General features: G+C 40.8%; 2 protein-coding genes across 2 annotated transcripts; both read right to left on the bottom strand.

Annotated features, from left to right (window-relative positions):
* Nucleotides 1–40: 40 nt before the first annotated feature.
* Nucleotides 41–21773, bottom strand: trappc10 (trafficking protein particle complex subunit 10). The gene is made up of 23 exons (XM_080902549.1): nt 21613–21773; nt 16828–16909; nt 15684–15819; nt 11990–12189; nt 11038–11233; nt 10805–10916; nt 10418–10665; nt 10161–10307; nt 8611–8725; nt 8238–8314; nt 7942–8033; nt 7252–7392; nt 6726–6835; nt 6086–6618; nt 5856–5997; nt 5362–5520; nt 4814–5043; nt 4265–4369; nt 4012–4131; nt 3500–3664; nt 3089–3269; nt 2424–2618; nt 41–1800 (listed from the first exon to the last, which is right to left on the bottom strand). The coding sequence occupies exons 1-23, from the start codon at nt 21671–21673 to the stop codon at nt 1553–1555; spliced, it is 3795 nt and encodes a 1264-aa protein (XP_080758675.1). The 5' UTR covers nt 21674–21773; the 3' UTR covers nt 41–1552.
* A 387-nt stretch (nt 21774–22160) lies between these two features.
* On the bottom strand, nt 22161–27673 carry cnga4 (cyclic nucleotide gated channel subunit alpha 4). Its single transcript, XM_080904143.1, is given in 8 exon segments — nt 22161–22517; nt 22520–23272; nt 25188–25353; nt 25587–25832; nt 25947–26530; nt 26801–26907; nt 27012–27113; nt 27490–27673. Coding segments are annotated over 8 exon segments (2148 nt in total). The 5' UTR covers nt 27642–27673; the 3' UTR covers nt 22161–22479.
* Nucleotides 27674–27967: the final 294 nt, after the last annotated feature.

Raw genomic sequence — 27967 nt, 5'->3', positions numbered from 1 at the left:
TTTTCTTGCTAACATGATATTATAGAAAACAGACATCCAAGGAGATCCCAGTGTTTTTTTTAATATAGTTGGCAATCAAAGATGATTTTCCTTTGAATCATTATTTACACATAAGTATGTACAGTGGTCAAAGAGGAGCAGGAGGCTGTAGTCGCGCTGTGTGCGCATGCACCACAGAGGAGGACAAGGGTGGAGGAGGGCGGGGGTAGAAGTAGCTAGAGTTCATCCTTTCAAACAAATGTATGAATAAATCTAACAGCGGCTTATTTCACTCATCCATTCGACATCACCGGTATGTGTGCATAGCTCGGACATGGATTTGGCACGCACACACACACGCACGCACACAATAAATATACACACCCAGTATATAAACAATGCACTGACAATGTGCACTGGCTGATCCTCGTGTAAAAGTCTCATCTGATCACGTCCATGGACACAGAGCTACAGCGGAACAGAAATGCAACACACACGCACACACACACACCACTACAACCGGAGCCTTTCGTGTCATTGCCGGGTTTATATTTGAGAGTTTCATTCTTATGTTTTCGTTTGAGTCAGAAAACATAAGGCTTTGTCTTTGTTAAAAATAAATAGAAGTTCTTTAGCACATCTATGTGCATTTTTGGAGACGTGAACATTTTAAAGATCTTTATACCCAAGAGTAGAAATACTAAAGCCTGTACTTAGAATCCTGTGCAGCACATTTAATCTATACTATGGAAAGAAGAGCAACACGTTCAGACATTTGAACAGGTAACCCGGGTTATTTTAGATTCGATTTGTTTTTTACTACTTCTTTGCATCAGCACAGATGGTGCGTTGGTCATTTTCAATAATAGCTCTACACTTTCATTTTTGGTGCCTCATGTGTGCTGGACTGACCTTTATCATGCTGAAATCATGTAGTAAACTTGGGAGATTATTATTATTTACCTCAGTACTAGGACAAAGGAGTCTGTTGGGATTATAAGATACGTCTCCAAAGACACATCAGAGTTCAATGACTCAAAAACAAGCAAAAATCTCAAATATATATAAAAAAAAAAAAAAAGATGACTACTGAAGAGGCACACAACAGCTGGACACACTCAGTTGTTACAGTACTTGAGTAGATGGTCAAGGCGTACACACATCTAGGGCTTTGGTGCATCACGGGACAATCAGGAGTGTTTTTTTCCTTCTTCAGTTCGAAATAGTACGACAGGCACCGATCTCACTGATCAGTCCGTATATATATATATATTTATTTATTTATATATATATATTTATACCTATAAATCCATTCAATGAGCTATGTACAAAGTATGGCAAAGAAAAATCTTTATTTAAACTTAATCAGCAGATGTCATTGGCTCTTCACTGGCTAGTCCGTAACGTCTGCAGTGGGTTTCATGCTTAGGAGTGAGTCCATACCGACAACCTGCAGCCGCAGAAATGGACTCATGGACCCGAGTCGTCCCAGATTTAAAACAATCTCAGTAGAGTCCATCCAGGCCACAGGTTCAGTCCTACGTGAAGGTTGTTGGTGACGCTGTCACCAGGGTCATGTGGCATTGACCTCCATGATGTGGTCGTCAGTAGCTGGCAGCACCAGGACCTGGCATGCATGGCTGTGGTTGAACACCTGTCCAGGGCTGAAAGGCTCGAGTCGTGGCATGGCCACGCCTTTCTGCTGCTGGTCGCCGCTGCCCACAGAGTGGACGCTACCCCGGCTGCGGATGCTTGCTGTGTCTCCCTGATCATCCAGCGTCTTGTCCAGCAGGGATAGGCTGTCGTTCTCCACGCAACTGTCTGAAAGCGCCAAGGAATAAACAAGTTACTGATTGTCCAAATGACAAAGAAGAAGAAGAAGAAAAGCATTTTGTACCGGAACGTTATTTCTAAGATCTGGGGATGAACTGCTAACAGGCCAGCAGATCAAACAGAGTGTGTAAAACACAAATCTATTAAAAAAAAAATAAAAAAAATAAAAATGAAAAAATAAATCCTCTCCTTTTCAGTGTGAATGAAAACACGGTTCCACTGCAATCATTTGCTACATTTTAATGTGATGCTGCTTTTATGTTAAAATGATGAAACTATGCTAATGACACTGGTGTGAGTGGTGACACACTAACGGTGGTCAAATACAAGGCGGCATGGACTGTCATATTCAAACTTAGGAGCACCTTCTGAAAAACCCCACAGGAATCACCAGAGGGCGTCACCAATCCACACAATGTTCTGCATTGTGGCGTCACACAACACAAAGGTAATTCTAAGGTAAATAAAGCACAACCTGAGCAACTGCATGGAACAAACAAAGCAACTCCTAACTAGTGAGGCTGAGTAACTAATAAGCTGTGCTGCTGCACACTCTGAACTTCCCTTATGAATAAACATCTACAAAGGCTTGAAGGTTTAGCAGGTCTCACCGGGGTCTGGCTGAATGGCCACTGCTGCAGTGTGAGGCAGGTACTTCAGCACTTTGATCTTGGGGAAGGGAAGGTGTCCAGCAAACAGAGGCATCACCTCGATCTGGACTTTGTGGGTGGCGTTGGCCGTCATTGGCATGAGCACCATCCCTGAACTCTTCCCACACACCGCCCAGTTACTGCTGCTGTCAGCCACTGTGGACATGCATGCAAACACAACTATTAAAATTGTTTCACATTATCGAAATCAAACAAAATCAAACAGACTATTTGTTGCCTTAAATTATTTTGCCTTGTTTGTGTCTGGCCATGTGCAAAAAGGAGTCTGAAGAATAGTTTGAAGAGATGGTTTTGCTTGGAGTGCCTGGCTCTTATACATATGCACATCTGAACAAAAGCAAGTCGATCTATAAAGTGATAAATCCACCGCTTCAGCTAATATCTTGGTATTTGTGAAAAGTGATATTAACTCTTACAGAACTACAGTTTTTGGCAAGCAGCTGATTTTAGGCACCAGCATTTCTACGTTGAGTGTTGTGTGAAATTAACGCCATTTTTATATTCTTCAGCCAAATATTCCTCTCAAATAACTGACCGGTCAACTAAAAATCTGATTTAATTAAAAGAAGAAAAAAAAAAGACAGAAAGGGGAGCTGATAGCATACCTTCATACATGAGCTTGGTGGTTTTGGGGCCATCGGTCTCAGTCTTGCTGTCCTCTGCAATCTCTCCCTCTGCTGGTTCAGTCAGTCGTGTTATACACACCTCAAGTCCACAGAGGACGCCAGAGCGGCAGCGCTGCTCACCAGCAGGAGGGAAGATTTCTGCTTTCACGCTGTACAATGTCTGATGACATGAATTAGAGGTTATCAGTGGGTGGGAGAGTTAATGATAATGGCTAACTTAACTGCAACTAAACTCCTACAATGAGCCATCCATACAAAGTAGCCACTTGCAAACAGAATTTGCTCAGATGTTTTAAAAGTCTTGATATTTAACGTTCTGACAACACAATCACTGCTTCACTTACGCATTTAGATGAAAAGGACCTAAATCTGGAGTTTAAGTGGACTTACAGTGACTCTCTCAAGCTGGAACTGGTAGTGGAAAGGTTTGTAGGCAGAAATGTCTTGGCTGAGCGGAGAAAAGTTGGCAGAGAAAACACACTGGAGACAGGAGGGCAGGTCGTCCTTCCACCTCACCTCCCACAAGCAGAACACACTGTGCTTACAGCACAGAAGCTAGACACACAAAATACACACCAGACATCAGTGCGAGTCCATGGATGATGTAGCTCTGATGTTTCTAATCGACATCTAAGATGGAAAATGTATTATGACATTGTCTATCCTGATGTAAAAGGAATCTGAAAACACTCTGGGGCTCCGTCCACAATGACAAGAGGTTTCCAGACAAATTAACACCAAAATGCAAAATCAAGAATAAAATAAGCAAAACAGTGCACACAGCCTATAAAGCCATCTTTAACCCAAAATATTACAGAAGGCATTCACCATATTTTAAAACTGGTGTCATTATTTAAAATAAAGGAAGATGTTTGTTAGGCTTTTTACCCCTTTCTGCTCACCTGTTGTGTTTTAGTGTTAAGAGACTGGAGCTCCAGCGATGCGTGCTGCTTCTCTGTCAGCTTCACTTCTGCCAGCGCAAAATTAACATCTGACACATTCTGCACACACACCTGGATGTACTTCCTGTGGGATCACGTCCAACAGGTCACAGGTCAGACAGGTTTGGAAAGGTAGTGGTAAAGACTGTTAATAAGTTAAATCTAAACTTTCATCTTTCCCAACAATAAAAACGAATTAAAAAGAGGAAGAGACTTGCCTGTTACCAGCAGAAAGCAAAGAGTGTTTGGTCTTGAAAGGGATGTAGAAGGTAAGGGCAAGCAGTGTGGAGTAGATCGACCACGGACAGTCGATAGACATCTGTGTACACACACAAGTTTACGTTTCTCAGACTATCAGCTATCTGGCAAATATGTATTTGGTTGATGACTAACAATCATATTCTTTACAATTTATGTCAGCTAACTATTTGAAATAGTCAATTGTTTATCTTAAAAAAGAAAGAAAAACAAAACTACAATATCTCTGGGTCCAAAGTGAGGTCATCAAATATCAAGTATAAAACCTTCACCACACAAAAACATCAATTCTAATGTGAAAGCATTAAAGTAGCAAACCCTCACGATAACTTAAAACATTTATTAGAATATTAGTCATTAATCATCTTATGGACAACTGATCGATTGATCACTAGAAAACATAATCCACACTATACACAGGTACCACCCACAGCTTGAAAACCAGTGATATGTAGCATGCTTCGTCACTCACATGTCCCCCACAGAAACATGTCTTGTGTCTCACCCTCTGATCGATGGCGGTCATCGGTGTGTCGGGATGACTGTAGCTCCGTGGTCGATGGCGGACCTCCCCATTAGTCAGCCTCTCATTGGCGGGCCGGTCAGCCCCGGACGGGATTATGCACAAAACCTCCAGCTGAAACTCCAGAGTGTGGTAGGGAGGGGCTGGAGGAAGGCTGATGCTCGTCACCTTTTCAGACGACTGAATGGACAAAGTGCTTTCACCCACCAACTCTGAACACAAGAGGGGGACAGAAAAGACGGCCGCGTGAAGCTTAGAGCTCCGTATCTATGAGTTTGTTTGTTTATGGGCACAACTCAGTTCTGAACCGAAACATGAACACCAAGATTCTGTGCAAACCCCACCCACCCACACAGCAGCACAGTGGAGATCCATATAGTTCAGACGACATTACTCAAATAACAGGTGAGATAATCTAAGCAGTTTGGCATGGAAAGAATGACAGCAGTAAAGTGGACTGTCAGGAAAGATCACTGCTCCAAATGACTATCTTAAAAGAATCATTTCTTATATTCAGTGTAGTTACTGACCAGAAGTAGGGCTACTGATTCGGGCGGTGCAGCTGGTGGAGGGCAGGATGGGCATTGTTTCTGTGTTGCTGAGCTGCAGGGCATCTCCTTTCTTCACAGTGTAGTGACCCGTCAGCAGAGTAAACTTCACCTTCTGAGGCAGACCAGCTAACAGTGGCTCTGAAAACACAGACACAACTACAGTGACGCACACATGCTGCGCTGGCTTATGGGTAAGTGGAATATTTATAGTCTGATCAGCTCAAACGAGCTGGTAAAACTTATTTAACTTTTTTTAAGCTATTGAGCTGTTAAAATTAAAAGTTAAAGTATTTTTCTGAACTAATCATTTATTAGAATTTATCAACCTCAAACTCTTTATGCTTATATGGTCATAATTACAGAAAACTATTAGAGAATTTAAGCTAATAAAGCTGCAAATAAACTCCAAGTGTAACAAACACAACAGCCCCAGACATGAAGAATCTGATTTTAATCAAAAAAAGTATTCAGACCTGAGAGAGGCTCCACGGTGAGCTGGGGCTCCTGAGAATAGACTTCATATTGGGCCGACGGGTAGATATGAGGCAGGATAAACTGCACCTCACCGACTGTGGCACACAGCTGACGAAGTGTGTAAGTACCTGGCTGTCCACTCTACAATGTAAACCAGAGGGACAAATGAGAGTGTGAGGGGGGAAAAGTTAAAGAGACATTTTATGACCGAAGGAAGGTCGCATCTTACTGGTGCCGTGAACGTGACGCTGTTGTTCCCAGGCTCTAATGTTACATCCTGCACCTTCAGCATTTGGGCTCCTTCCTTAATTCCAACAGTAGGGGGGCTGATACAGTTAGGCGTGTCTGGGGGTGAGTTGCTGTCATGACGACGCATGAGCAGGTGAGTGTTTTTACATATCACTCCTGTAGAGTTGAGAGAATTGTCCGAAGGACTCCTGTCCTGAATCTCATCCAGCTCTAATGAAGGCCCGGCGCCTGCGGAGGATGGAGGACCCGCTGATGAGTTACTCTGTCTAAACACTACTGTCCCTGGGTGCGTTCGTCTCTGAGCTCCCTTTGACCTCCCATGAGTCCCTCCATGATCCACCTCAAAGTGAATGCTGGCGACTAGTTGCTGGATGCGCACCGACACGGGCATCAAGCACCGCAGAGTGAGCTCCACCTGCAGGACAGCTCCAGAGTGCACCGAGGCTGCTGCTGGATGGAACTTTAACTGCGTGAGCTGTGCAAACACGCCCATGCTGAGGGTAACTTTGTGAGCTGAGAGCAAGAAGTAGAAAAAAAACACGTTAATGATGTGCACATTTTTGTAAATTATAAATACAACGTGGATTCCAGCTGATTGGGAGTTAAACAGAAGTGCTTACACTGGTCTCCAGACTTGCCAGTAAAGCTCAGAATTTCCTGACAAAAATGTTTCCTCTCGTCCGTCGTCAGATTTACATCACCAGCCAACAAAGCACTGGTTTGTAAGTAGCTGTGGGGGGTTGTAAAGGAAACCAAATAATTCATTTCACTACTTCAAAAACAACTTTTGGAAGAACAAAGCAGGAACCCCTACTTTACCTTCAAGGCCAAACCGAACCAGACAAGGTTTCACATCATCAGCGGCTCAGCCTATTTTAACCCTGACTGATGACAATACTAGACTAACTTATAGAAGGTCATGTAAATATTTTGATGCCATAACAACCGACTTTATATTATAAAGAAACTAAAGGACATATTTTTAAAGTACTAACTTTGACCAGTGCAACCATTTTTATGAATAGGAAAGTAGGAAAGTAATAAATGTGCTTCAGTGTTTAGTACTGTGAAGTAATGTTAAATCTTGGCACCACTGTGATGTTTTAATATTTGCCCATTAATTAGTCTCATGGCTCTGAAGGATACTCTTCAGTTTTGCTCAGCAGCTTCTGACACTCAGCAACCTGTCTCCTGGTGTGAGTCACAGGGAGGCTCCACCCCTCTGACACGTATGACTTCAGAGCTTCCTGTAAGAAGGTTTCCGCCCGCTCAGGATCTCCCTTCCTCCTGTGTTACATAAAAAAGACATATAAACAAATCATCTTGTTCCTCTTCATTATAGAAAATGATAGAGATCATCATCATCATCATTATTATTATTATTATTATTATTATTATTATTATTATTATTATTATTATTATTATTATTGTCATCATCATAGATTTTTATATATTTGTGAAGAAATTCTTTTCTTTTTTTCCTTTTGTACACTGATAAAGTTATTTTGCAGGTTATAATGTATGAAATTGCATGCAAATACTGCCCACTCACTTATTCTCTATTGGCTGGCATGACATCAAATATGAGCCAGTAGCAGATGGACAGCCTATTTCTGGCATCATAAGTATTTGGTTTTTGACTATTAAGTTAGACCTCATATAGTTATGCTCAATATAATTAATGTCACTTAATTCCTCTCAATTATCTTCAGTCCTGTGTGGGTATTTATAGGCTCTAATTGGGAAACAGTTCTATAGTAGAAGCCTAATCAACCTGAAAAACTCAAACAGACCTGCCTATACCCTAATTAAACCAACAGCTTAACTCTTCCTTACATGTAGAACTCAGCCAGACTTTTTCCCACCAGTCTGGCAGACCGAAGCCGGCCGATGGCCTGGTACATTTCCATAGCAGCATGAGAAAGTTCCTGATGCAAGAAGGAGCCAACAAGGTGGTAGAAGAGAAAGATCATCAAATGAGCTGTTGCTGCTGAAGCTTTCAGGACATTACATCATTAAAAAAATGATGATTAAAAAAAAAATTGGATAACAGTTGAAAGAATGCGTCTTAACTTCCTTCTTAGTAAACCAATGAAATAAAATATCAAACTGTGGCAATATGTGTGGCTTACAAGATAGTGCCTTTCAAAAGCTTCGACAGACGACAAAGCTTCTTTCAGCTTTTTGTACGGGCTCTGCAAACTGTTGACTGTGGAGGAAGACAAAGGAGATTTTAAAAACACATGTGGTTATTTATTCCCTTTCAAATAAGAGAGGCAGTGAAGAGTAAAGTCTAACCCTGAGGGTTCAGGTGACTTAAGAGAGCTGCCATAGATCAAAGAGGCACTGTGCCTGTGTGTGCTGCACTGCAGAGACTACAACTAATAGCCATGTTTTTGGGAACAGCCTGTACTTTTAATCTAAAAAAAAGTGACAAACTGAAAAAATAAATTAATAAATCAGGTGGTCATTACTGCCCAGCAAAGGTAGAATGTGAAAACTTACCAGTCTCAGGCCTCTCGTCCCCGAGCCCAGCCAGCAGATCTACAGTCCTGTTCAGGTCCTCAGAATTGGGTCCATTTTTTGACACTAAGCCACAGAGTTCCCCCAGAGACTTCAGCTGCAGAACGCAGAGAGAACACTCATTGGAAAAAGGCCATTTTATGTTCATAATACCTACTTCTTGGTGTTTAAATTATTACATAAAAGGTTAAGCACATTTCTTCATTCGACAGAAATGGACTGCAAAGCATTGGCAAAGATGTTTTGGAAAAATACAGACAAGTAACCTTTTTAGTGCTCTTGTATGTAGAAACTTATTAAAGTATTGGCAGGGGCGATGGCCTCCTACTAGGGCTGCCACGATTAGTCGACTAGTCACGATTACGTCGACGACTAATTTAAATATTCGATGCGTTGTTTGAGGCTTTGTAAGATCCCAAAAGACGCAGGAATAAGAACAGAAGATGGCAGCACTGCATGTACAAGGATGCCAGCTGCCGTTAAACCCCGAAGAAGAAGTAGCTGTGTCCCAGAATCCATAGCGCCCTGCTCAGTTTCCAACAATGGCAGCAGCTAGTTAGTTTTAATGTTACTCTTATTATTCTTTTTGGGTCACAAAATAAACATTTAACATATTTTCAGGCGAGAATGTAGCGGTGTAAACCTCAAATATCTGCTCAGTTTATCAAAACACCACATATTTTCAAAAGCGCTCCGACGTTTTCGGAGACGTCTGTTACCCACTAGCTCGATAGTTAGCCGGGGGCTAGGCTCACTAGAGCCGTGAGAACACCGGACTCCCGGCAAATCATTTTCAAACCCACCGCCGTCTTTCGCTACTCAGGTTAAACATATATAAGTCACTTAGATAACTTAAAATGTTATTGTTTGGCTTTTTTCAGTATTTTATTTGTTCCTGAGTAAATCAGTTTGTCTGAGATTAAAGTTATAGTTTTTACACAGCTGAACAAACGTCAAGCAGACAGCTGATTATCAGAAGTGTGAGATGCTCGAGAATTTACTCCGGTGTCCTGTTATATTTTAGATAGCAAGGAGTTTATTAAATTTCACAGAAACAATCTGCAAATTTCATTAAAATTTAATAAACTGTCATCTTGTCTTTATTTTTAGTTAGCACAGACCTTAAACACTTAAAGCTGTAAGCTAATGATAGTTATATAAGAGCAGATGCTGCTGGTGCAATAAGCTGTAGTTTTACGTCCAATGGATGATGATCTGATTAGTCGACTAATCGCAAAAATAATCGGTGACTAGTCGACTATCAAAATAATTGTTTGTGGCAGCCCTACCTCAGCCTCCTAGCAGATACACCTATGGTATCCATTTGAAGCATTTGTGAGCTACTGCATTTAAAAACCTGCTGCCCCGTAGGCTGGCGACCTTACCCCTTCAGCCTTTTTTAGGGCTGAGGGGTAAGGTCCAACAGATCTGTTGGAAGCTTAAAGGTGCTGCTAATGGGTTCCTTAAGTTATTAAAGCCCAAGCTTAAAAAAAGCAAGACTTTTGTTTTTTTTTTTATTTTGTGTGTGGTACCTTGTCTGTAGCATATGCCCAGAGACCAACAGTATGGGAGCAGTTTGCAGCTAACTGGGCTGGATCACAGCAGCCCTCGATCCTGTGCAGAACCTCCAAGCAGCTGAGAAACACCCAACAGTCCAGGGCTCCCTCAAGGACCTGCACCTGAGTAACATAAGAAAGCATTTTAAGATAAGTAATGAAGTACATTTTGTAGAAAGAGAGGATGAAAGGCCACTCGTACCATTAGAAATGGTACGATCTGTGTTTATTACCTCCAGCAGGCGGAGCTCCTGTACACAGTTGTGGAGCAGCTCCAGCGCTCTCTGCGTGACCTCCCAGGGTCTCTGGAGGAAGATTAGTAAAGTGCACTGACGAGAGAACAGGTAGCTTCTCAGGTCTAAGAGACTGGCCTCTCCACGCTGGATGCTGTCCCTCTTCTCCATGTCAATGGGTCGCCGAAGCAACAAGCCACTCCAGTTACGCACTGGGGCGCAGAAGGAGCCGAGCCAGTTAGCAGTATCTGTGAAAGAAACGGATTAGCATGACCAAAAACAAAACTAGCGCGTACCTTTGAAAATGGAAACAAAAATGCAAACAGTGTTTCTTTTAATTAACAGAGACAAACTGAAACAAAGCATAATAATGAGGTGATTACGTACCTCCCGCTCCAAAGTTAAGGACATACTGGGTAAAAAGAGCATCCAGCTCATCATACTGGACCAAGGCGTCCTCAAACTGCTGCAGCATTTCAAAAACAAAGGCCAGCTCCTCCTGCACGACACACACATAAGACAAAACTGGAAATCAACACTTGGTTCCTGTAACCTTCTAGGACAGAGTTCAAGGACAGGATAACACACAGGCCTACATTCTGGCGCTTCTTTCCATGTACCTGGACCATGAAGTATTCACAGAAGCTCCAGCCCGGCTGGGTGCGCTTCTCTCGTAGTGTGCGCATTTCATCTTCGAAGCGGCCCAGGTTCTTGGTGAAGGACATGAGGAGGAGAGTTCGCAGCTTTAGCAGCAAGGAATTCCAGGATTCCTGAGATCGAGATGAGTCCTTCAGAGGATCAGACAGAACTACACACCTGGATGAAAAGACAAGTCTTTCATAAGGAAGATTCAATCCACAAGGCAGCTTAGATTTAGCAAGCACTGATTACAGAAACTGCTTTGAGACAACATGTGAAAGAAAGCAATGAATTACTATTATTTCACTTTTTTAAATAAAAGTGAAAATGTTTTTAAATTAAGTGAATAAAATAATTAAAACATAAAGCAGTCTGTGGGTTTCTAATTGTGAAAATCATCCTAATAGTTCAGCTAAAATTGGCATTTGTAAAAGTTAAAATTTCAACTCAGACTCTTCATGTCATCCCTTTGGAAATCAGTAAACTGCAGCATCTAGAGAACCTCTACGATAGACTTTCAGAGAATGTCTCTAAATTCTAACATCGAGCACATTTACATCTGTTTTGTACATTGTAAGTGTAGAAATAACTTATAGTACACTTTCTCTCCCTAGACTGCATCACGCTCTGCATTCATCACTACCCACCGCTAGAGATTCACAAACTGTGTGTTTTGGGATAAAAAGAAAGGCTCTCATGACGTTTTTCAGAAACATAACATCAAACAATCGTTACAAAAATCAAATAATCATTTCAGACTTACACATCACATTTCAAATTACTCTGTAGAACAATTACCTTTGACAGTTACTCCAGAAAAAGAAGAAACTTGGGACTAATAAAGCATTGTAAAGGGAGTCAGTGTGTTACACATCGTCACGTCTTTCTAATTTCATCCAAATGAGTTTGTTTAGACAGGAGGAGCCTGCTAACCTGTCACTCTGCTTGTTGCAGAAGTCACTGCGGATCTTGTCCACAATGGATGAGCGAGGCAGGATGTTTGTCTTGTTCTTCTTCTTGGTATCATTGGTCTCCACCACAATGATGACCCAGTCTGATGAGCCGTGGGTCCTCAGGCTGTTCTGCCAGCGCATCATGTCCTCCTTCACGGAGCTCTTATACATTTCTGTATCCTACAATAAAGCACATCATTTTGCTTAGTCAGGCATTTTATGAAGACTTAGTACTGGCTGCCAAAATATGAAAGAAAACTGGTGCTGGTTTAAAAACAATTAGTCATCAACCCAGACATTGATGTGATTTAGTTCAAGTTATTTCATTTTTATAATGCAATTAATTACCTTTTTGCATAGTGGTATATATGCACATATGCCTGTTCAACTGCTTGTTAATGGAAATAACTACTCAGCCAATCACATGGCAGCAACTCAATACATTTAGACACGGTCAAGACAACCTGCTGAAGCATCACAATAGGGAAGAAAGGTGACTTCAGTGATGTTGAATGAGGCATGGTAGTGAACCTAGTGAAAGTGGGCTCTCTGGTTGATGCTAGAGGGCCGAATAGAATAGCCACAGAGTAACTCAAATAACCACTTATTAAAATCATGGTATGGAAAGCAGTTTGCTTAGAGAGACTAGAAAATAGACGACTGGAAAAATGCTGCCTGGTCTGCTGAGTCTCGATTGTTGCCAAGATTCAGATACTAGTCTGTGGCAACAACACAAAAACACAGATCCGTCCTGCTTTGTTTAGGCTGGTAATGGTATAACGGTGTGGGGGGTGTCTTCTGAAACACTTTGGGCCCCTAATCATTGTGTAAATGCCACAGGCTGCCTGAGTATTGTTGCCAACCATCTCTATCCCTATGTAAGCACACTGTACAGTCTTCTGATGCTTGCAACAGGATAGCACACCAGGTCACAAAACTTGAACTGGTTTTGGAACTTTACAATTTGTTCACTCCACAGTCACCAGATCTCAATCCAATAGAGCACCTTTGGGATGTGGATGGAACGGGAGATTCGCATCACGGCAGCCAACAAATCTGCAGCAACTGTGTGACACTATCATGCCAATATTCCAGAGTATTAGCAAGGTGTACCTGGGAAATATACAACATCCACACAACTGCAAATAGCTCATTTCTTTGCACATGTTTTGGCTTGAGTATCATCACAGTGCACTATATACCTGCGGTTTATTCCATCCTAGACGTTGGCCAATTTTTTGCCAACACCACACCACAGCAGTACAAACATATTAATTTTATTACAGCTGTACTTTACATAATCAGGATCAATAAAATTTTAACTCATCAGATTGTAACTAAAGAGCAAATGAAGAAAAACATGCTTCCTCTTTAAGAGCATTTTGTACCCAGTGAGAATATTTCAACATCAAAGCATATCAGGAAACTGAAACTACAGAAAGAATGCTGGCCAGCGAGTTTATATTGACAATAACTAAACCTCTGTATCTGTGGGGTACTGATGTGGTGTTGTGACTGGGATTTGCCAAGTGGCTTGCTCTAAATGAATCCCGCTCGAGGGTGGTGTTTGTTTTAAATTGGCTGGAAATGAGAAGAGGTGGGCTATAATATGATTAGTCAGTTATTATATAACAGTCACCCGCCAGAAAGAAAAAACTGAAGTCCTGGTATTACACAATGTTTTGGAAGTTAACTTTTAGTCAGTCAGGACCTATTTGTCCTAAAGTGACACAAGTTACCAGAAAATAACTTCATCTAGCCTTTATGATGTTTTATTCATTTATAAATAAATAAAAAAGGTTTTCTTTCTTTTAAAATGTAGCTATGGGATTCCCATATATTCCCTTTTCAATTATAGCGGCAGATTACTTCAGCCTGACAGTCCTGTGACTGAAGAGGCTGACCTCACTAGACAAGAATGGCACTGCCTCCAACAGTCGGCTAATTGCTTGGCAGTTTTGTCATCCCACAAGCTGAGTGTGAACAATTTTATTTAAGCCGCAAAGTAAAGCCTGCATTTTACATTACTCGCTTACAAAATGCAGATGTCTAATGTGCAGGAGGACACGCAGTACTTAGCCAGCATCCTCATTACCTCCATATTCAGCTTTGTTTCACTTGTTAGAACTTAGTTCTTCTTTCAAACAAACAAACAAGCAAACAAAATAAGCTTTTGAAAGTGTACTGCTTCTGTGTTTGGTTTCTGTACTAATAGTGACAAAGTGACTCAAGGAAACTGCAAAAGAAGCACCTTGGGGTTTAAAAAGCCTTTGTTTCTTTACTTAAACAAATTAAGCAATTCCATTCATGTGGTGTGTGCGTGTGCTTGGACAGCAGCAAGTTGAATATCACATACATTATTCAACTTTTCATTAAGAGCTGAGCACCTTTGCAAGCATGACGCTTTGAGGAAAACCACTACAGTTCTGGGACACGGAATTAAGAAATGCTCTCAAATCAAAAGACCTTGCTCTTGAATAAAGATGGGACTAAACTCACACACACTTTGTAAAACCTGAATGCTTTCTTATTTGTAAAAGCAAGCAAACCAATGCCTCCTTGACAAACAGCTTTGCAAAGGCAGTCTTTAACGCAGGTATACTACACCCACAGTCCTTAGGAAATGTCATGAGTCATGAGCTGATGACTGCACTTCCTTAAACTAACCAACTGCTCAGTCAGCACCAGCAGCAGGTTCCTGCTTCTCTTGTTTTTCTCCCATCTGCTTTTGCTTTTGTCAAGTTCAGTTTAGCCTGGCTGCGGATGAGCGAAAGCCATCCGTGTAATAACAGATAATTGCTGAGAAAGGCTCTGCAAACGAGATACACTTGATGATGGGTTGTTCAAAGCTTTGTGTTTATATGGAAAACAACATACATGTGCCTGTCAGCCTTGATGGACGTCACATTTCCATATCTTGCACTCAGCCACCTTTCACCTCTTTTAAAAAGACCCACCTTTGAAAGTGTTCCCACTGCATTGGTTTCTTCACAAACTGCTGGTAACGTGATCACATAGCCACTTCTATTTTAACTCGCAGTTAAGACCCAGAGCTGCAATATTCACCTGAACGACAGGTGTGGAATACCGCCACATCAGCACTGACATACGAAGACAATAAGTGAAAACCAGAAGCAAAGACATAAGACCAAGTGTCATGTCGGTCTAACTTCTGTACTGATACACAATTGTATGCTCACGTCTTCAACACAACTCAAGTGCAGTAGAACAGTACGCTACGTTATAAAAATAGTGATGTGCGTGACCGGCAGAAGCAACACAAAAGCAGCAGCTTATGCCAGAAGATGCAACATCAGTTTTGTTGCACAGCATCATGCGAAAGGGGATGAACAGTGAGCATAAAAGTATAAACACAACACTCATCCAGGCAGTCACATCCATCTTTAAACACGCATGGATTAAACAAACTCTGCTTTATTACGACTCGACTACTCTCACTTCCTGTACAAAATGTGCCAACACCTTTCCAAATTTCGCTTGAACAGCACCAAGTCTTTATCTCTCTGTCAGACAGCTATTTGATAAAGGCGAGTTTATGGAGCTTTGAATCAACCTAAGGACCCCCCCAAAGACAGGCTAGAGAATACATGCTCAACCTGATCTGACAAGCAGAGCGAAATAAGATTGTGTATCTGTGTGTGCTTTGTACTCACACAGCAGTCAGTCCAGTAGATGTGGAGGAAGGGGAAGGTGAGAAGAGCCTTGTTGCCCTCCTTTGGGAGCAACTCCTCTTTAAACTGGACAAAATTAGCTTCAAGGAGGATCATTTTTGGTGCACGGCCATAAGTCCTGCACAAAAATGAAAGCAGAGCATCAGTATACAAACACAAGTTTACAATGACTACAGTTTATAGCACAAAATGTCATCTTTCTATCCAATGGATTCTTTTGCCATAAACCCAACCTAATAAACTCTAAAATATCCATGAAGACAGAGCATCATATCTTTAACTGTATCACCAGTAGAATCTGTCTTACTGATGTAATATGTACCTCACACTGTCTTTTCAAATATATCAGGAGGAAACAGAAGCAGTATCTTAGAAATGGTATTACTACACGCAAGTTTCCATTTTGTCCTCAGAATTGTCGATGTGTTTTCTGTTGGATGAAGATAAATGCTGCTTTGTTAACTTCCTGTTATAACAAAATGGGAAAATTAGATCAAGGATGTAAAAAGCCGCCCATCTTCACTCAATGTGGTTACCGTCACCACAAACAGATGGATAAACTGATTCTGGCCGAAGTCATAACGATAACAAAACCCTGAAGTGTTATATCCACGCAGTGCAGATAACAGCTCAGAAAAGACCATCAGAAGCTCTGCTTGCTATGCCAGCTCATAATATTTTTAATACACAACAATATTCACTTTGCTTTCAAATGAAACATCATGTCTCAGAGAGAATTACATTATCAGTATTCCAGTCATTAAGGCAACTCTGGCGATTAATAATAAACCATCCAATATTACTAAGTACACCTCTGAGATCAGGTTAATGTCTAACCTTGTGTTTTTCTGTTGCTACACTTCATGCTCAGCCAAATCAACCAGTTTTTGTCTTTACTGCAGTTTAGCTGCACCTGTAAATGTCATTTATGGTTTGTGATGAACGGACCTCCTACTTCCTCTTTTAATTCTTTACACCTTTGCTTCCTCTAGAACGTCTCTCATTGTGCTCTGCTCCTGAGGTTTTTCTGTGTGATCAATAAATGTAATACAAATGTATTGTCTTGTTGGTGAAACACTGACCTGTGAAATTTGAAAGGAAAGAAGAAGAAGAAAAACAAACTCACCTCCTCCACTCCATTGGCTCTCTGGGAAGCTGTTGAGCCAATGAGGTATAAAGAGAAGTAAACAAGGCCTGATCTCCAGCACCTGAGACAAAAACAGGAAGACAAGGTGGGTTAAAAATTAGGTCATCGCAAAAAAAAAAAATGCAATAGTTCAAGGGGTGGTAATGGAATATTGTTGTTAAAAAAAAAAATTTTTCTCATGTCTTCTTGACAATAACAGTTTCCCCGACCAGCATAAAAGGATGTCACACCTGAGTTAAAACAGAGCGAGCAGAGGCCTTATCCAGGTAACTTCAGGGTTAACCTTTCATTTTCTGTTCTACGAAGATGATTCACTTCTTATTAGGGTAAATGGCCAAGGTAACCTATGATGTGACCCAACCTGCTCTGGAGCAGGTTGGGTTCCAGATTAGAGATCAACAAGTATGAAATCAACCAACCTTCTCCGCAGAAAATAGCGTCACTATTCCTGGATGCTCCCTGGGTGGGAACAGTACAAGGGTGTAATATCTTTATGTTTCCCTGATTAGAATCAATAATCAATAATATAGATGTTTAGATGCTTTATTCTTTGATTCTTGTTTTCTGTTGGCAGCAAACAATTTTACAATAATCAGTGTACAACAAGCATTAATATCTGATCCTAAAACAGGACACCTACACTGTGCTTGCCGCCCGTATCAAATGTGCTTGTATAAAGTCTGAATTCTGTCTCTGTGTTTAACCTTTACTCTCAAACCCTTAAACAGCACAGACTCTGCATCTGAGAATAAAAACTAAATGCAGTTACTAGAACACGGAACACACATCAAGAACACCTGCTCAATAAATCAACTTAATTTCACTTTGATCTCCGACAAACTGAAGTGATTTCCACGTCTCCTTTATCAGCCTGTAATCTTTAATGTTTAAACTGGTCCAGTTTAAAGTTTCAGCGCTCTAATATGCAGCCACCAACAGCAGCGCTGAGAGCGCGCTTAAGGATAAACTTATTAACTGGAACTAAAATCTGGATTTCATCTTTTCTTCCTTTTTTACAACAGTCTTGCATTTTACTGTTATATTTCTGTTCTGAACAACTTGATAACATTTCTGTTGTACCTGTCATAGGGATCATTCTGGGTGGTAGAAAAGTCACATGATTCATCAAACACCTCCTTGTCAGATGCTGCCAACGCCACTTTGATGTGAACACACAACATTGACCGAAAAAAATAAGAATTGGGAACAAAATGCAAAGTGAATTCTTTTTTGTATGAAAATATCAGAAATGGAGTAAACAATCACTGCACAATGTGACAAATGGTTTTTAACTCTAAACACCTTCAGAATCTGCAATAAAACCTCACCAGATGCAAAGACAGTCAAGCTGTGATGACACTTTAATTTAGGGAAAATGTTGTCAAAGTTTTCGTCGGGCTAGTCTGGCAGCATCAACCTCCTGCACTGCACTCTTCTTCTATATCTGCTGCCTCCTGTTTAACAGCCCTCTGGGTCTAAATGATGTCAAGGTTTCCAGAATAAAGCCTCCTCTGCTTCCACAACATCATTCTTGGGATTTCTACTTCTTTTTTTATATTTAAAGCTGTCCAGGAGGCAACTGTACACAGCTCCAGACTAGACTATTAAACTACACAATATTAGGAGCACAAATAGATTTTTTTAAACCCCTACTTCTCTCTTTTCTGCACAGCAAACGCATGCTTCCAAAAAGCAATAGAAATACCCTTGTATTGTAACTGATTGCTATGTCCTAGCACAAGTGCTACTGTTGTGACAGAGATTTCTAGCCATCTACAGCTTATCATTAAACAAAAAGTAAAAGAAAAAAGAATTCATTACAAAGCACATTCACTTTTATTCTAAAGACAGAGCTACTCAAGCTAAGATATTTACACAACCAAAGTTTAACACTGTCAATCCTTTCTTTCATCACGGTGTCATCTGTAAATACAGTCTGGACTAGCCTTCACAGTCGCAGTCATTATATTCCCACACATGGCTCAACATCCGTAAAAGATTCAACTGACAGAAAGCAGAAAAAACTACAGATCAATCACTGGTAGTAAAGAAAGCACATACCTAAAGCCAGGGATTTGAGTTAAACAGTCTATTTTTCTATGCAGTGCCAGTTGCTATAATAGAGCACATGATCAGCAATGCAAAAATAAAAGTGCAAAAACACGCATGCATCAGCACCTGTTATCACAGTGCACTGCCCTACACAGAGCCAGAATCAGCCATTGCTATTGGAAAAACAAACATCTGATTTCTTTTGCTACATGACTCGTTGTTCACGCCCCACCTGCGATTACAAAAAATAAATAAATAAATAAAAGAGTCCCTCTCACTCCTGCTGATACTGCTTTGATACAGACCAGGGTAGAAAACTACAAAAAGAGTTGTGACTGTGACTATGACATAATGGTTCAGACATGCAGCTTTTAATTTAAGGCTCCTCTTCCATATGCCTCCTACACTCCGTGAATCCACTTTTACCAGCGCGGACTGGTAGAGTCACCACTCCTGCAGAACAATGGTGTCCAATTTTAGAAATTATCAAGCTGTCATTCAAGGTAGATGTGTGGGTTTTGATGAACAGTGACTAGCACTTGTTTAAAGCTACACTGCAAACAGGCCACAGCCAGTGAACCAGTGTGAAACCATGTTTTCTTTGAATACACTTGAAAAGTAAAAGGAAACCACATGGTTTATGAAACAAAATGTAACCAAATATCCCAAAAGGTCAGCACTTCAACCTCAACGTCAGGTCAATTTGACTCTTTTGTGGCAGTCCTCGATGTCGCCAGCAGTTGTCCATCAGACTAGAGATGGGGATAATAGTTACTGCTTTTTCTGCGGGGTGTGAACAGGAGGACCAGTCTAACCACCACTGGCAGCAGGTGGAGAACTGGTTCATGTACCACCATACCCTCCACATTCTGACCACACCAGAACATATGCATGTGGATCTTGTTCACCCTAACAGTGCCACAAATATCAGTCAATTCTGCCGTTTCCTTTGCATCAGTGCCTAATACACTGAGTGAGGTACATTTGCAAAAGCACTCCTTAAATCGCTTTTAAACACACTATTTAAACTTCACTTTTCCACATCCAGCGTTAATATTTTTTTCTTTTAGATCTTTTCCTAAGCTTTATCAAACAGTTTCAGTCATTAAAACTAACTAAAAAGGTTTTGTTGCCTCTGCCCAAATAAAACCAAAATAAATACCAAGTGAAAAACAAAATTCAAAGCACTGAGGACACAAAGAGGTTAACCTAACTATTGTATCAAATACTAAAATCTGTACGACTTCAATAATGTGCCTGTACTGTCATCACAGTGACAAAATGTGAACTGGTCATTCTAACAGTTCATGTCTTCCTGTATACTCTGTAATTTGGTCAATTTAGCACAAACAATTCAGATTTGTTGTTCTAATCTGAAAGCGCCATATTTAACTGTTGAAGTTCAGCATTTTATCACCCACACTGGGATACTGCAGTTGTTTGTGTTAGCTCAACAGTTCTTGATATACCCAGTGCAATGCAAACAATAATGAACTTTGGATGTTCACAAAAGCTGCTATTGAAGCTGCAAAGCAAACTGATGATCCTTGCATTGGGTTAGCTGCTCTCACACACTTGGCACATTGCTGCTCATCTACTACATAGACATACTCTGATGTATCCCTCCTCATCGCTAAATGTTGCTGAGCGAATCAATGTTTCATCATATGTTAATTCTGCTATCATCAAGAACACAACCACACACTATTTGAGTGGCATAAGCTCTGTGTAAATCAATGATCACACGGCCAGAGTAAACCAGAGTGTAACCCGAGGTCTCCACTTATGCACAATTACAATCACACACACGACACACAAACTGCGTTTTCAGTATCCAACTTGAGACAGTAAGTAATTTACACAGAAACCCTGACAATAAATCCTGCAACAGTAGGGTGTCATTTTCATTTCATATTACATTTACTGTTAAGAGCATTACAATCTCTAAGGCCTTAACTTCATATTTTATATCTGTAAAAGGACCTATTACTACAGAATGCAACCGTCTAGTGTAGGACACACGATAACCCGTATGGAACGACAAGGGACCCCTATATCCACACTCTGAGATCTACCTGCGATTTCGCTTGTGAACCCCAATGTCTGAACGTCAAAGTGTGCCACCAATGATTTTCATTCATAGTCCCATTTCCTAGAGCCTCTATCTACTCTTATACTTGCGAAACATACATACTGCGAAATCAGATGAAGCTGGCACCCACCACCATTGTCGCTCCCTAAAATAATAACCCCACCAATGAAGCTTCTACCACACTCCACGGGATTTATGAATGGCAAACCGAGCCCAGCTCTCACTCTTCACTGTGGCAGCTACTTTTCGAGGTCCCGACAGGGAAAACTGTGGCTGTATAGCAAGGAACAATATGATACCCCACTAAAACTGCAGCACCTGTCCGTGACGTTCTATCGTTAGCTGGGCCTGTTAATCAGTGCAGCTAGCTAAGAGACCGTCTTTCCTGAGAACATTTAACACGAACACGGCGCAGTATGCACGTCTAAAAATATTACAGCCTAACAGTTTGGAAATAAGCCATCCCCAATTGCTATACACATAAGCAGCGACTACAAATTGGTTATTGTAAGGGTGACAGCTAGCTTAGCCAAAATAAGCTAATGAATGCAGCTAGCAGGGCTAGCTGTCAAGACCATAAAAAATAAAAGAGTGAACGTCTCCGTTTAACAAACACTCACATGTTACAATCGGCTTGTTTTCCATGGTATAGATGATTGGCTTTTCCTCTTGACCCGCCATATGTGTTAGCGATAGCACTCCATGAAAATGACATACAAACAGTGCTTTATTATTAGTAAGTGCTTATGTATGCAGTTGTGTTGAATCGATGGGGCCTGTGTCCCCACTGCGCTTCCGGGAAGTACGTAAGCCGTGCGTAATTAAAGGGCCAGCAGGCGCTTTTCGCATGGGGGATATAAATGACAGGTTTGTCAGGAAGCCAGCATTTTTCTGTGGTGTGCTGTGCACCAATTTAAAGATGTGCGTGTGTTCTAAAATTATGAGGATGAGGATTGGAAAACTCCGTTGCGGTTTCTGGTCCTCTTCTTTGTTTTTCATTCGGGCGTAGTTTAGAGCAAGGATCTCACCACGCTACACTACAGCTGCACTTTGATAGATGGTGTTAACAGACGCAATTTAGTCATAGGGACAATACATTAAAGGGATGCAAGAAAACGTCTGTAATTGCTGGTTAAATGTTTTATTTAAAATATTGGAATCTGCTGTCAGTAACCAATACATATTAAAAGAATCAAAGTGAACACAACTTTTACAACATGTCATGTATATTGCAAATTAATGAATTAAAAAGAAACAAACAAAGAAACCAAACTAATAAGACTATTTTATTGAAAACTGTATAAATATACTAAAGGGAGAGGGGAGGGGTTAATACATTGATTTTCTTGACGATGACTTAGAAGGGAGGAATGCAATGCTGCCATCTAGGGGAACAAATATCCACTGCAGCGTTTCCTGAAAACGCATATGGGAAAAACACAGTTCACATTTCTTTTCATTTTTTCTTAGTTTTTCGTTCATTTCTTCTACCTTTCAGCTTTCTTTCCCTTATCCTTTTCCTCCTTTTCCCTTCCTCAGATTCTCTCTTTCCACTTTTCGCTTCTTTCCCATTTTCAGGTTCAATCTCAGCTCCATCTCCTTTCCCAGGTCTGTCATCTCCTTGGATCTTCTCTCCATCATCTTCACTTTTATCTCCTTGATTATCTGGGTTTTTTGGCCTACATTTATCTCCCTCTACCACCTTTTCAGCATCTTCCTTTGTACTTTTAGTGCTCTCACCATCTCCCTCTTTGGTGACATCATTACTATCATCTCCATGTCCCTGTTTTTCCCCCTTCATATATGAGCCTTCTTCTTCCTCCTCCTCCTCTCCCTCTGCCTCCTCTCGCTCCCATTCAGCCTCCCTACCCACACCTTGCCCTCTTCCCAATGTTCTGTCTCTCTCTCCATCATCTTCTGACAGCTGAGTCTCCAGTTCTGAAACTTCCAGCTCCAGCTGCGCCACCCTGGCCTGCATTTTGCGGTTGCTCGATTCCAATTCCATCATTAGTCGAGCTAATTTAGTTTGCAGAACCTCCAAGTTGCTCTCTAGTCTTTGTATCTTGGTTTCCACTTTCTCTCCCTCCCCTTCCTCTTTCTCCCCACTCTCCTCCAACATGCCCATTTTAGTGAGGATCTGTCGGCCTTTCTCCTCCAGGTGACGTTTGGCTGCAGGGAACTCCGATAATACATCTGTCAGGTCTTCTTTGGACAAGCTGAAGAGATCAGAGTACCCATTGCTTCGGATGTTGGCAGTCCTGCGGTTGCCTGACTTGTTACCTGTAATAAAAGAGAATAGTATTTCTGTAAAAACCTGACAAACCTAAAAATTTTAAGGATGTTACCAACATTTGTTGGTTTATTCAAGACTTTTAAAACCAGCCAATCATTCTTGTTTTGGTCTTAAATTAATTGAATATACACTATACACTATATACACTATATTGCAATCCATGCAAATCATTGAATTCAGATGTATAATATCAAACACTTAGGCATGCAGAATGCGTCTACAAACATTTGTGAAAGAATTTGTTGCTCTCAGCAGCTCAGTGAATTCCAGCATGGGCCCGTGATAGGATACCACCAGTGCAACAAGTCCAGTTCTGAAATTTCCTCAATGCAATGTAGATGTAGATGCAATGTGGAATGGGGTTCTATGGCCGAGCTGCTGCATCCAAACCATACATCACCAAGCACAGTATAAAGTCTTGGATGCAGTGGGGTAAAACATGCACCACTAAATCCCAGAGCAGTGAAGATGTGTTCTATAAAGTGGCGTATTATGCTTTTCCATCTGTTTTCGGGAATGTTGCCAGGGGAACAGTACTTGTCTGAGTGCACTGTTCCAAGTGTAAAGTTTAGTGGAGTGGGGATTGTGGTGTTGAGTTGTTTTTCAGGAGTTGGACTCAGCCCCTTAGCTCGCGTGAAAGAAACTCTTAATGCTTCAGCATACAAAAATATTTTGCAGCAATTTCATGCTCCCAACTCTGTGGGAATATTTTGGGGATGGGTCCTTCCTGTTCCTACGTGACTGGACACCAGCCCTCAAAGCAAATTCCAATTGATTGCAGTTAAAAAACAGCCACCTGATATACAGGTGGCTGTTTTTTAACTGCCATCAGTGTGTAGTAGTATGTCAAGGAAACAAATAAAGAAAAATAGTAAAAGAAAGTAGTAATAATCATCCATAATATTTTGAATGTGAAAAAAAGAAAAATCCAACTGACAGCTTCAACTAAACCAATAGAGTAGGAATTATAGAGGCTCCCAAAAATACCTTTGGACTTACCAAAAAAGTTTAAACTGTAAATAAAAAACTGAATATAATAATTTGTAAATCTTATAAACCAATATTCTATTAACAATAGCGTTTCAAAATAATGTTAGCATAAAATTGTGGACCCTTTGAAAATCTTATCATCTATATCTGGTCTCCTCAGTTCCTAGATGTTTATAGACTGTTGTTAACAGAAGAGGGATGTTACAGAGAGTCAAACACGGCCCTGTCCCAACTTTATAGATGTATTGCTGCTATCACATTCAAAATGAGCTAAAGTCTTTCTTAAAATGTTGCATTTTCTCAGGTTAAACAGGATACATTCTCTATATTCTATTCAATATGCAATATGGGGTTGTGAGATTTACATTAAATTTTACACCATGTCCCAACTTTTTTGGACCTGTGGTTGTATGTATGTTATGGTGTTGTGGACGTTTCTAGAGATTTTTTGCAAATCTGTAAAAACTGTAATTCAGCACAACCACTTGAAAGTAAACTTGTTTGCTTTCTTCATACACCAACATTCCCGATTCCAATTATACACTTTTAGATGCCTTCAGAAGCAATTTTCTTTCATCTGAGTCATCTTCTTGTGAAAACTGTGAACAGAATTATAGGCTCCACCTTGAATTTCAGCTGTACTACAATTAAAAAACTCTTAGTATAATTTGTATTTTAGTCGTAATTCTTCACTTTAAATGTGCAGAAATCACGTTCCCTCCTTTTATAGAGAATACTTGTCTATTTCAAGCATCTCTAATAGTCTGGAAAAATACTTTTACCATTGTTGAGACTCTCGGTTTTATTTTTTAGACAACTGAAGAAAAAGAGCTGGCCTGCTTCTTGTCCATGTGTCTCTTCACCAGCTAAACAAATTCACTTGTAAGAGCATGCCCAAATCACTTAACATACCTTTGATGTTAAGGATACTAATTTCCCCAAAGAAATTCCCATCACTCAGCACAGCAAATTCTGTAACCCCATCATCTGCCACAACTGCCAATTTTCCTTCTTTGATGATGTACATTTCATGGCCCACATCTCCTTTCCTGCAGACGTACTCTCCTGGACTGAACACCTACAAGATAAAAAGATAAAGAGCAGGTGAGACTTCATCAGCCTCAAAGGATTGTTATATTCCAAAAGCACTGTCAAGGTAAACCAACAACAGTGTTAAATTTGGATCTGCAAGATAACAGTAAGCTACTGAACCACATTCCACAGAGAGCAGGTGCCATTCACTTTAGTTGTGTGCTCTATAAACAAATTAGTGACTATAAGTTACAAACACAGCTTTGCCAGCTTTCTGACCTGAGGAGTTAGTTTGAGAACCAGCTCCTCCAGCAGACTTCTGTCGCAGTTCTGGAAGATGGTGACTTTGGAGAGTGTGCGAAGATGAACGCTGACCGTGATCTCTGTCCTCATATGCAGAGGCAGCTGCTGCAGGATTTCATTTTCTCGCATGATCTTCTTGTTGATGTAAAGATGCTGGTACCAGTTGTTGATACGTTCTCGAAGCTCCTTGCTGATGTGATGACTACGCAGGTATGCCTTTACCTGAAAGAAGGAAAGAAAAACTTGATTTTCTATAAATGTTAGCTAAAGAAAGCTATCACACAATCTTCATTATTAAAAGTCTTTTCAATAAGCTTGGCTCTTCCATCAGCTTACCAGCTCATGGTTAGGGAAGAAGACATTATCGCGATCTCTTAGGCTTGTGATGACATTGCCGATATTGCCAACAATTGACGCAAACACCAACACAGCAATGAGCAAGTCTGCGATCATAAACAAGAACTCCTCTTCCCTTTCTGGCTCGGGGACGTCTCCCACTGTGGTTAAAATCTGAGCGGAAAACCAGAAACAGTAAAAGTACTGACGTCGCATGGAGCCAAACTCTGTGTTGGTGATATTAGGGTAAACCCAAGGATCACTTCCAAAGCCGAGGCTGCTGGACAGCGCAAAGTACAGACAGGTATTCCAGTGGATAAGCACAAAGATGTAGATCATGAGCTTGGCAATGCGGAAGGTGTTGGGGTAGGAGGTTCTTGTCTCCATGCGGTCCAAGGCCTCGTTGAGTCGTGGGATACGCAAAAGGCGGTTGATTCTGACCAGAGGAGTTTGGATGCCGAATGCAAAATACAGGAAGTCGAAAGGAAGAATGGAAGCCAGGTCCCAGAGGAAATGTTTAGAGCGCAGGTAGCGCTTCCTCAACTGAATCAGGTCTTTGACCAGGATGCCCTGATCCAAGTAACCTGAAGAGGCAAAAACAGTGTTTAATGAAGCCCAGAATACTCATCATACAGTGATGTAATTTATCAATACACAGGTTGGCTCTAACTGTTAGAAAGCATCCAAATGACTTTTCCTCATTATAGCTATAGCCATAGCTACAGCGGCCACATGAATAGAAGCAGCTAGGGAAAAAAGACTGTCATATTTAATATGATAAAGGGTTATGTAAAACTTGCACGTGACAAAAGTAAGTTGGAATTTGAACTCCCACTGTAAACCGACAGAATTACCAGTGTGAAGAGTGATGATCATATCAATCATATACATGAGGTCTGACACATAGTCCAGAGTAAGCCACACAGGGAGGTAGCTCAGTGCTATCATAGTGAAACAAGTCCTGAAAAACACAAGCATTGCTTCAGAAAATGTCCTATCACGCACTGTTGTTATATGCTTAGGAATGATTACCATTTGCAAACATACCACACTGCACTACTTTACCTCAAAATGATGATTACCCAGTTGTAAACGATGGGTAGTGTCATGACCTGAATCCAGACATAATAAAACTGCTCAGCTGGATCAACAATGAACTCGTTCCAGCTGAGAAATGTTGAAGAAGGGAAAGAAGAGAAGAACAGAGTCACATAAAGATTATGATTCGAGACTTGTCATAGTCAAATTATTAACCAAAGCATTGCTTGTGACAGGAAAATGTATTAGGATTTTTCACTGTGAAATATTTGCCAAAACAGGAGCCCAAACAAAACGATGAAAGACTCTTGTCATGAATAAATGATATTATATCTGATCTAATTTGTGTTAATTATCTCAAACAGGTCAAATGTTTTAAATCTTAATAATTAGAAACATGTTGTCATTCTACAAGCTGCCTAATTGAATAACAGCCTTGTTGTTGTTGTATCACAACTGCACTTTTCTTTTTCCAAAAAGATTCAGCTTAATCAATAATACTTACTTAAATTTCAAAATTCTGCCCAGGAAAGTGTTATGTTTTCCCTTATCCTTGACACCATCGTGTCCTTCCCCACTGGCTTTCTGCCCCTGTTGCCGCCTAAACAGCCTCTGCCATCGGTTCCCTCTGATACTAACATCACCTGTTATATCCATTTTCCAAACATCGGTCTTAAATGAACGTATTTTTTAGGCAAGTACTGCTCATGATGAAGAGGAACACACAGGCACCACTGTAGAGTCCACCTAACAACAACCCAGGTCTACCTGATCACTGCCTGGTGATGCTGGTCTCTATGGAGGGAAACCATAACAGATGTCATGTGTCTTCTGGGAATTCTTAACTCTCTCGGAAAACAAGGGCAGGCTATCTCTTTAAAATTCACACACAGCAAACACTGACAGGATTATAGAGCCCAAACTACAGAGAGGATGTCACTGTGTGTCTATAAATTAATAGGGTATGGATTTTTTTTTAATAT

This window comes from Rhamphochromis sp. 'chilingali', assembly GCF_963969265.1.
Source record: "Rhamphochromis sp. 'chilingali' genome assembly, chromosome: 14".
NCBI classification, from domain to species: domain Eukaryota; kingdom Metazoa; phylum Chordata; class Actinopteri; order Cichliformes; family Cichlidae; genus Rhamphochromis; species Rhamphochromis sp. 'chilingali'.
The sequence above is the reverse complement of the archived record's forward strand: the minus strand, read 5'-3'. Positions and strand labels throughout refer to the sequence as shown.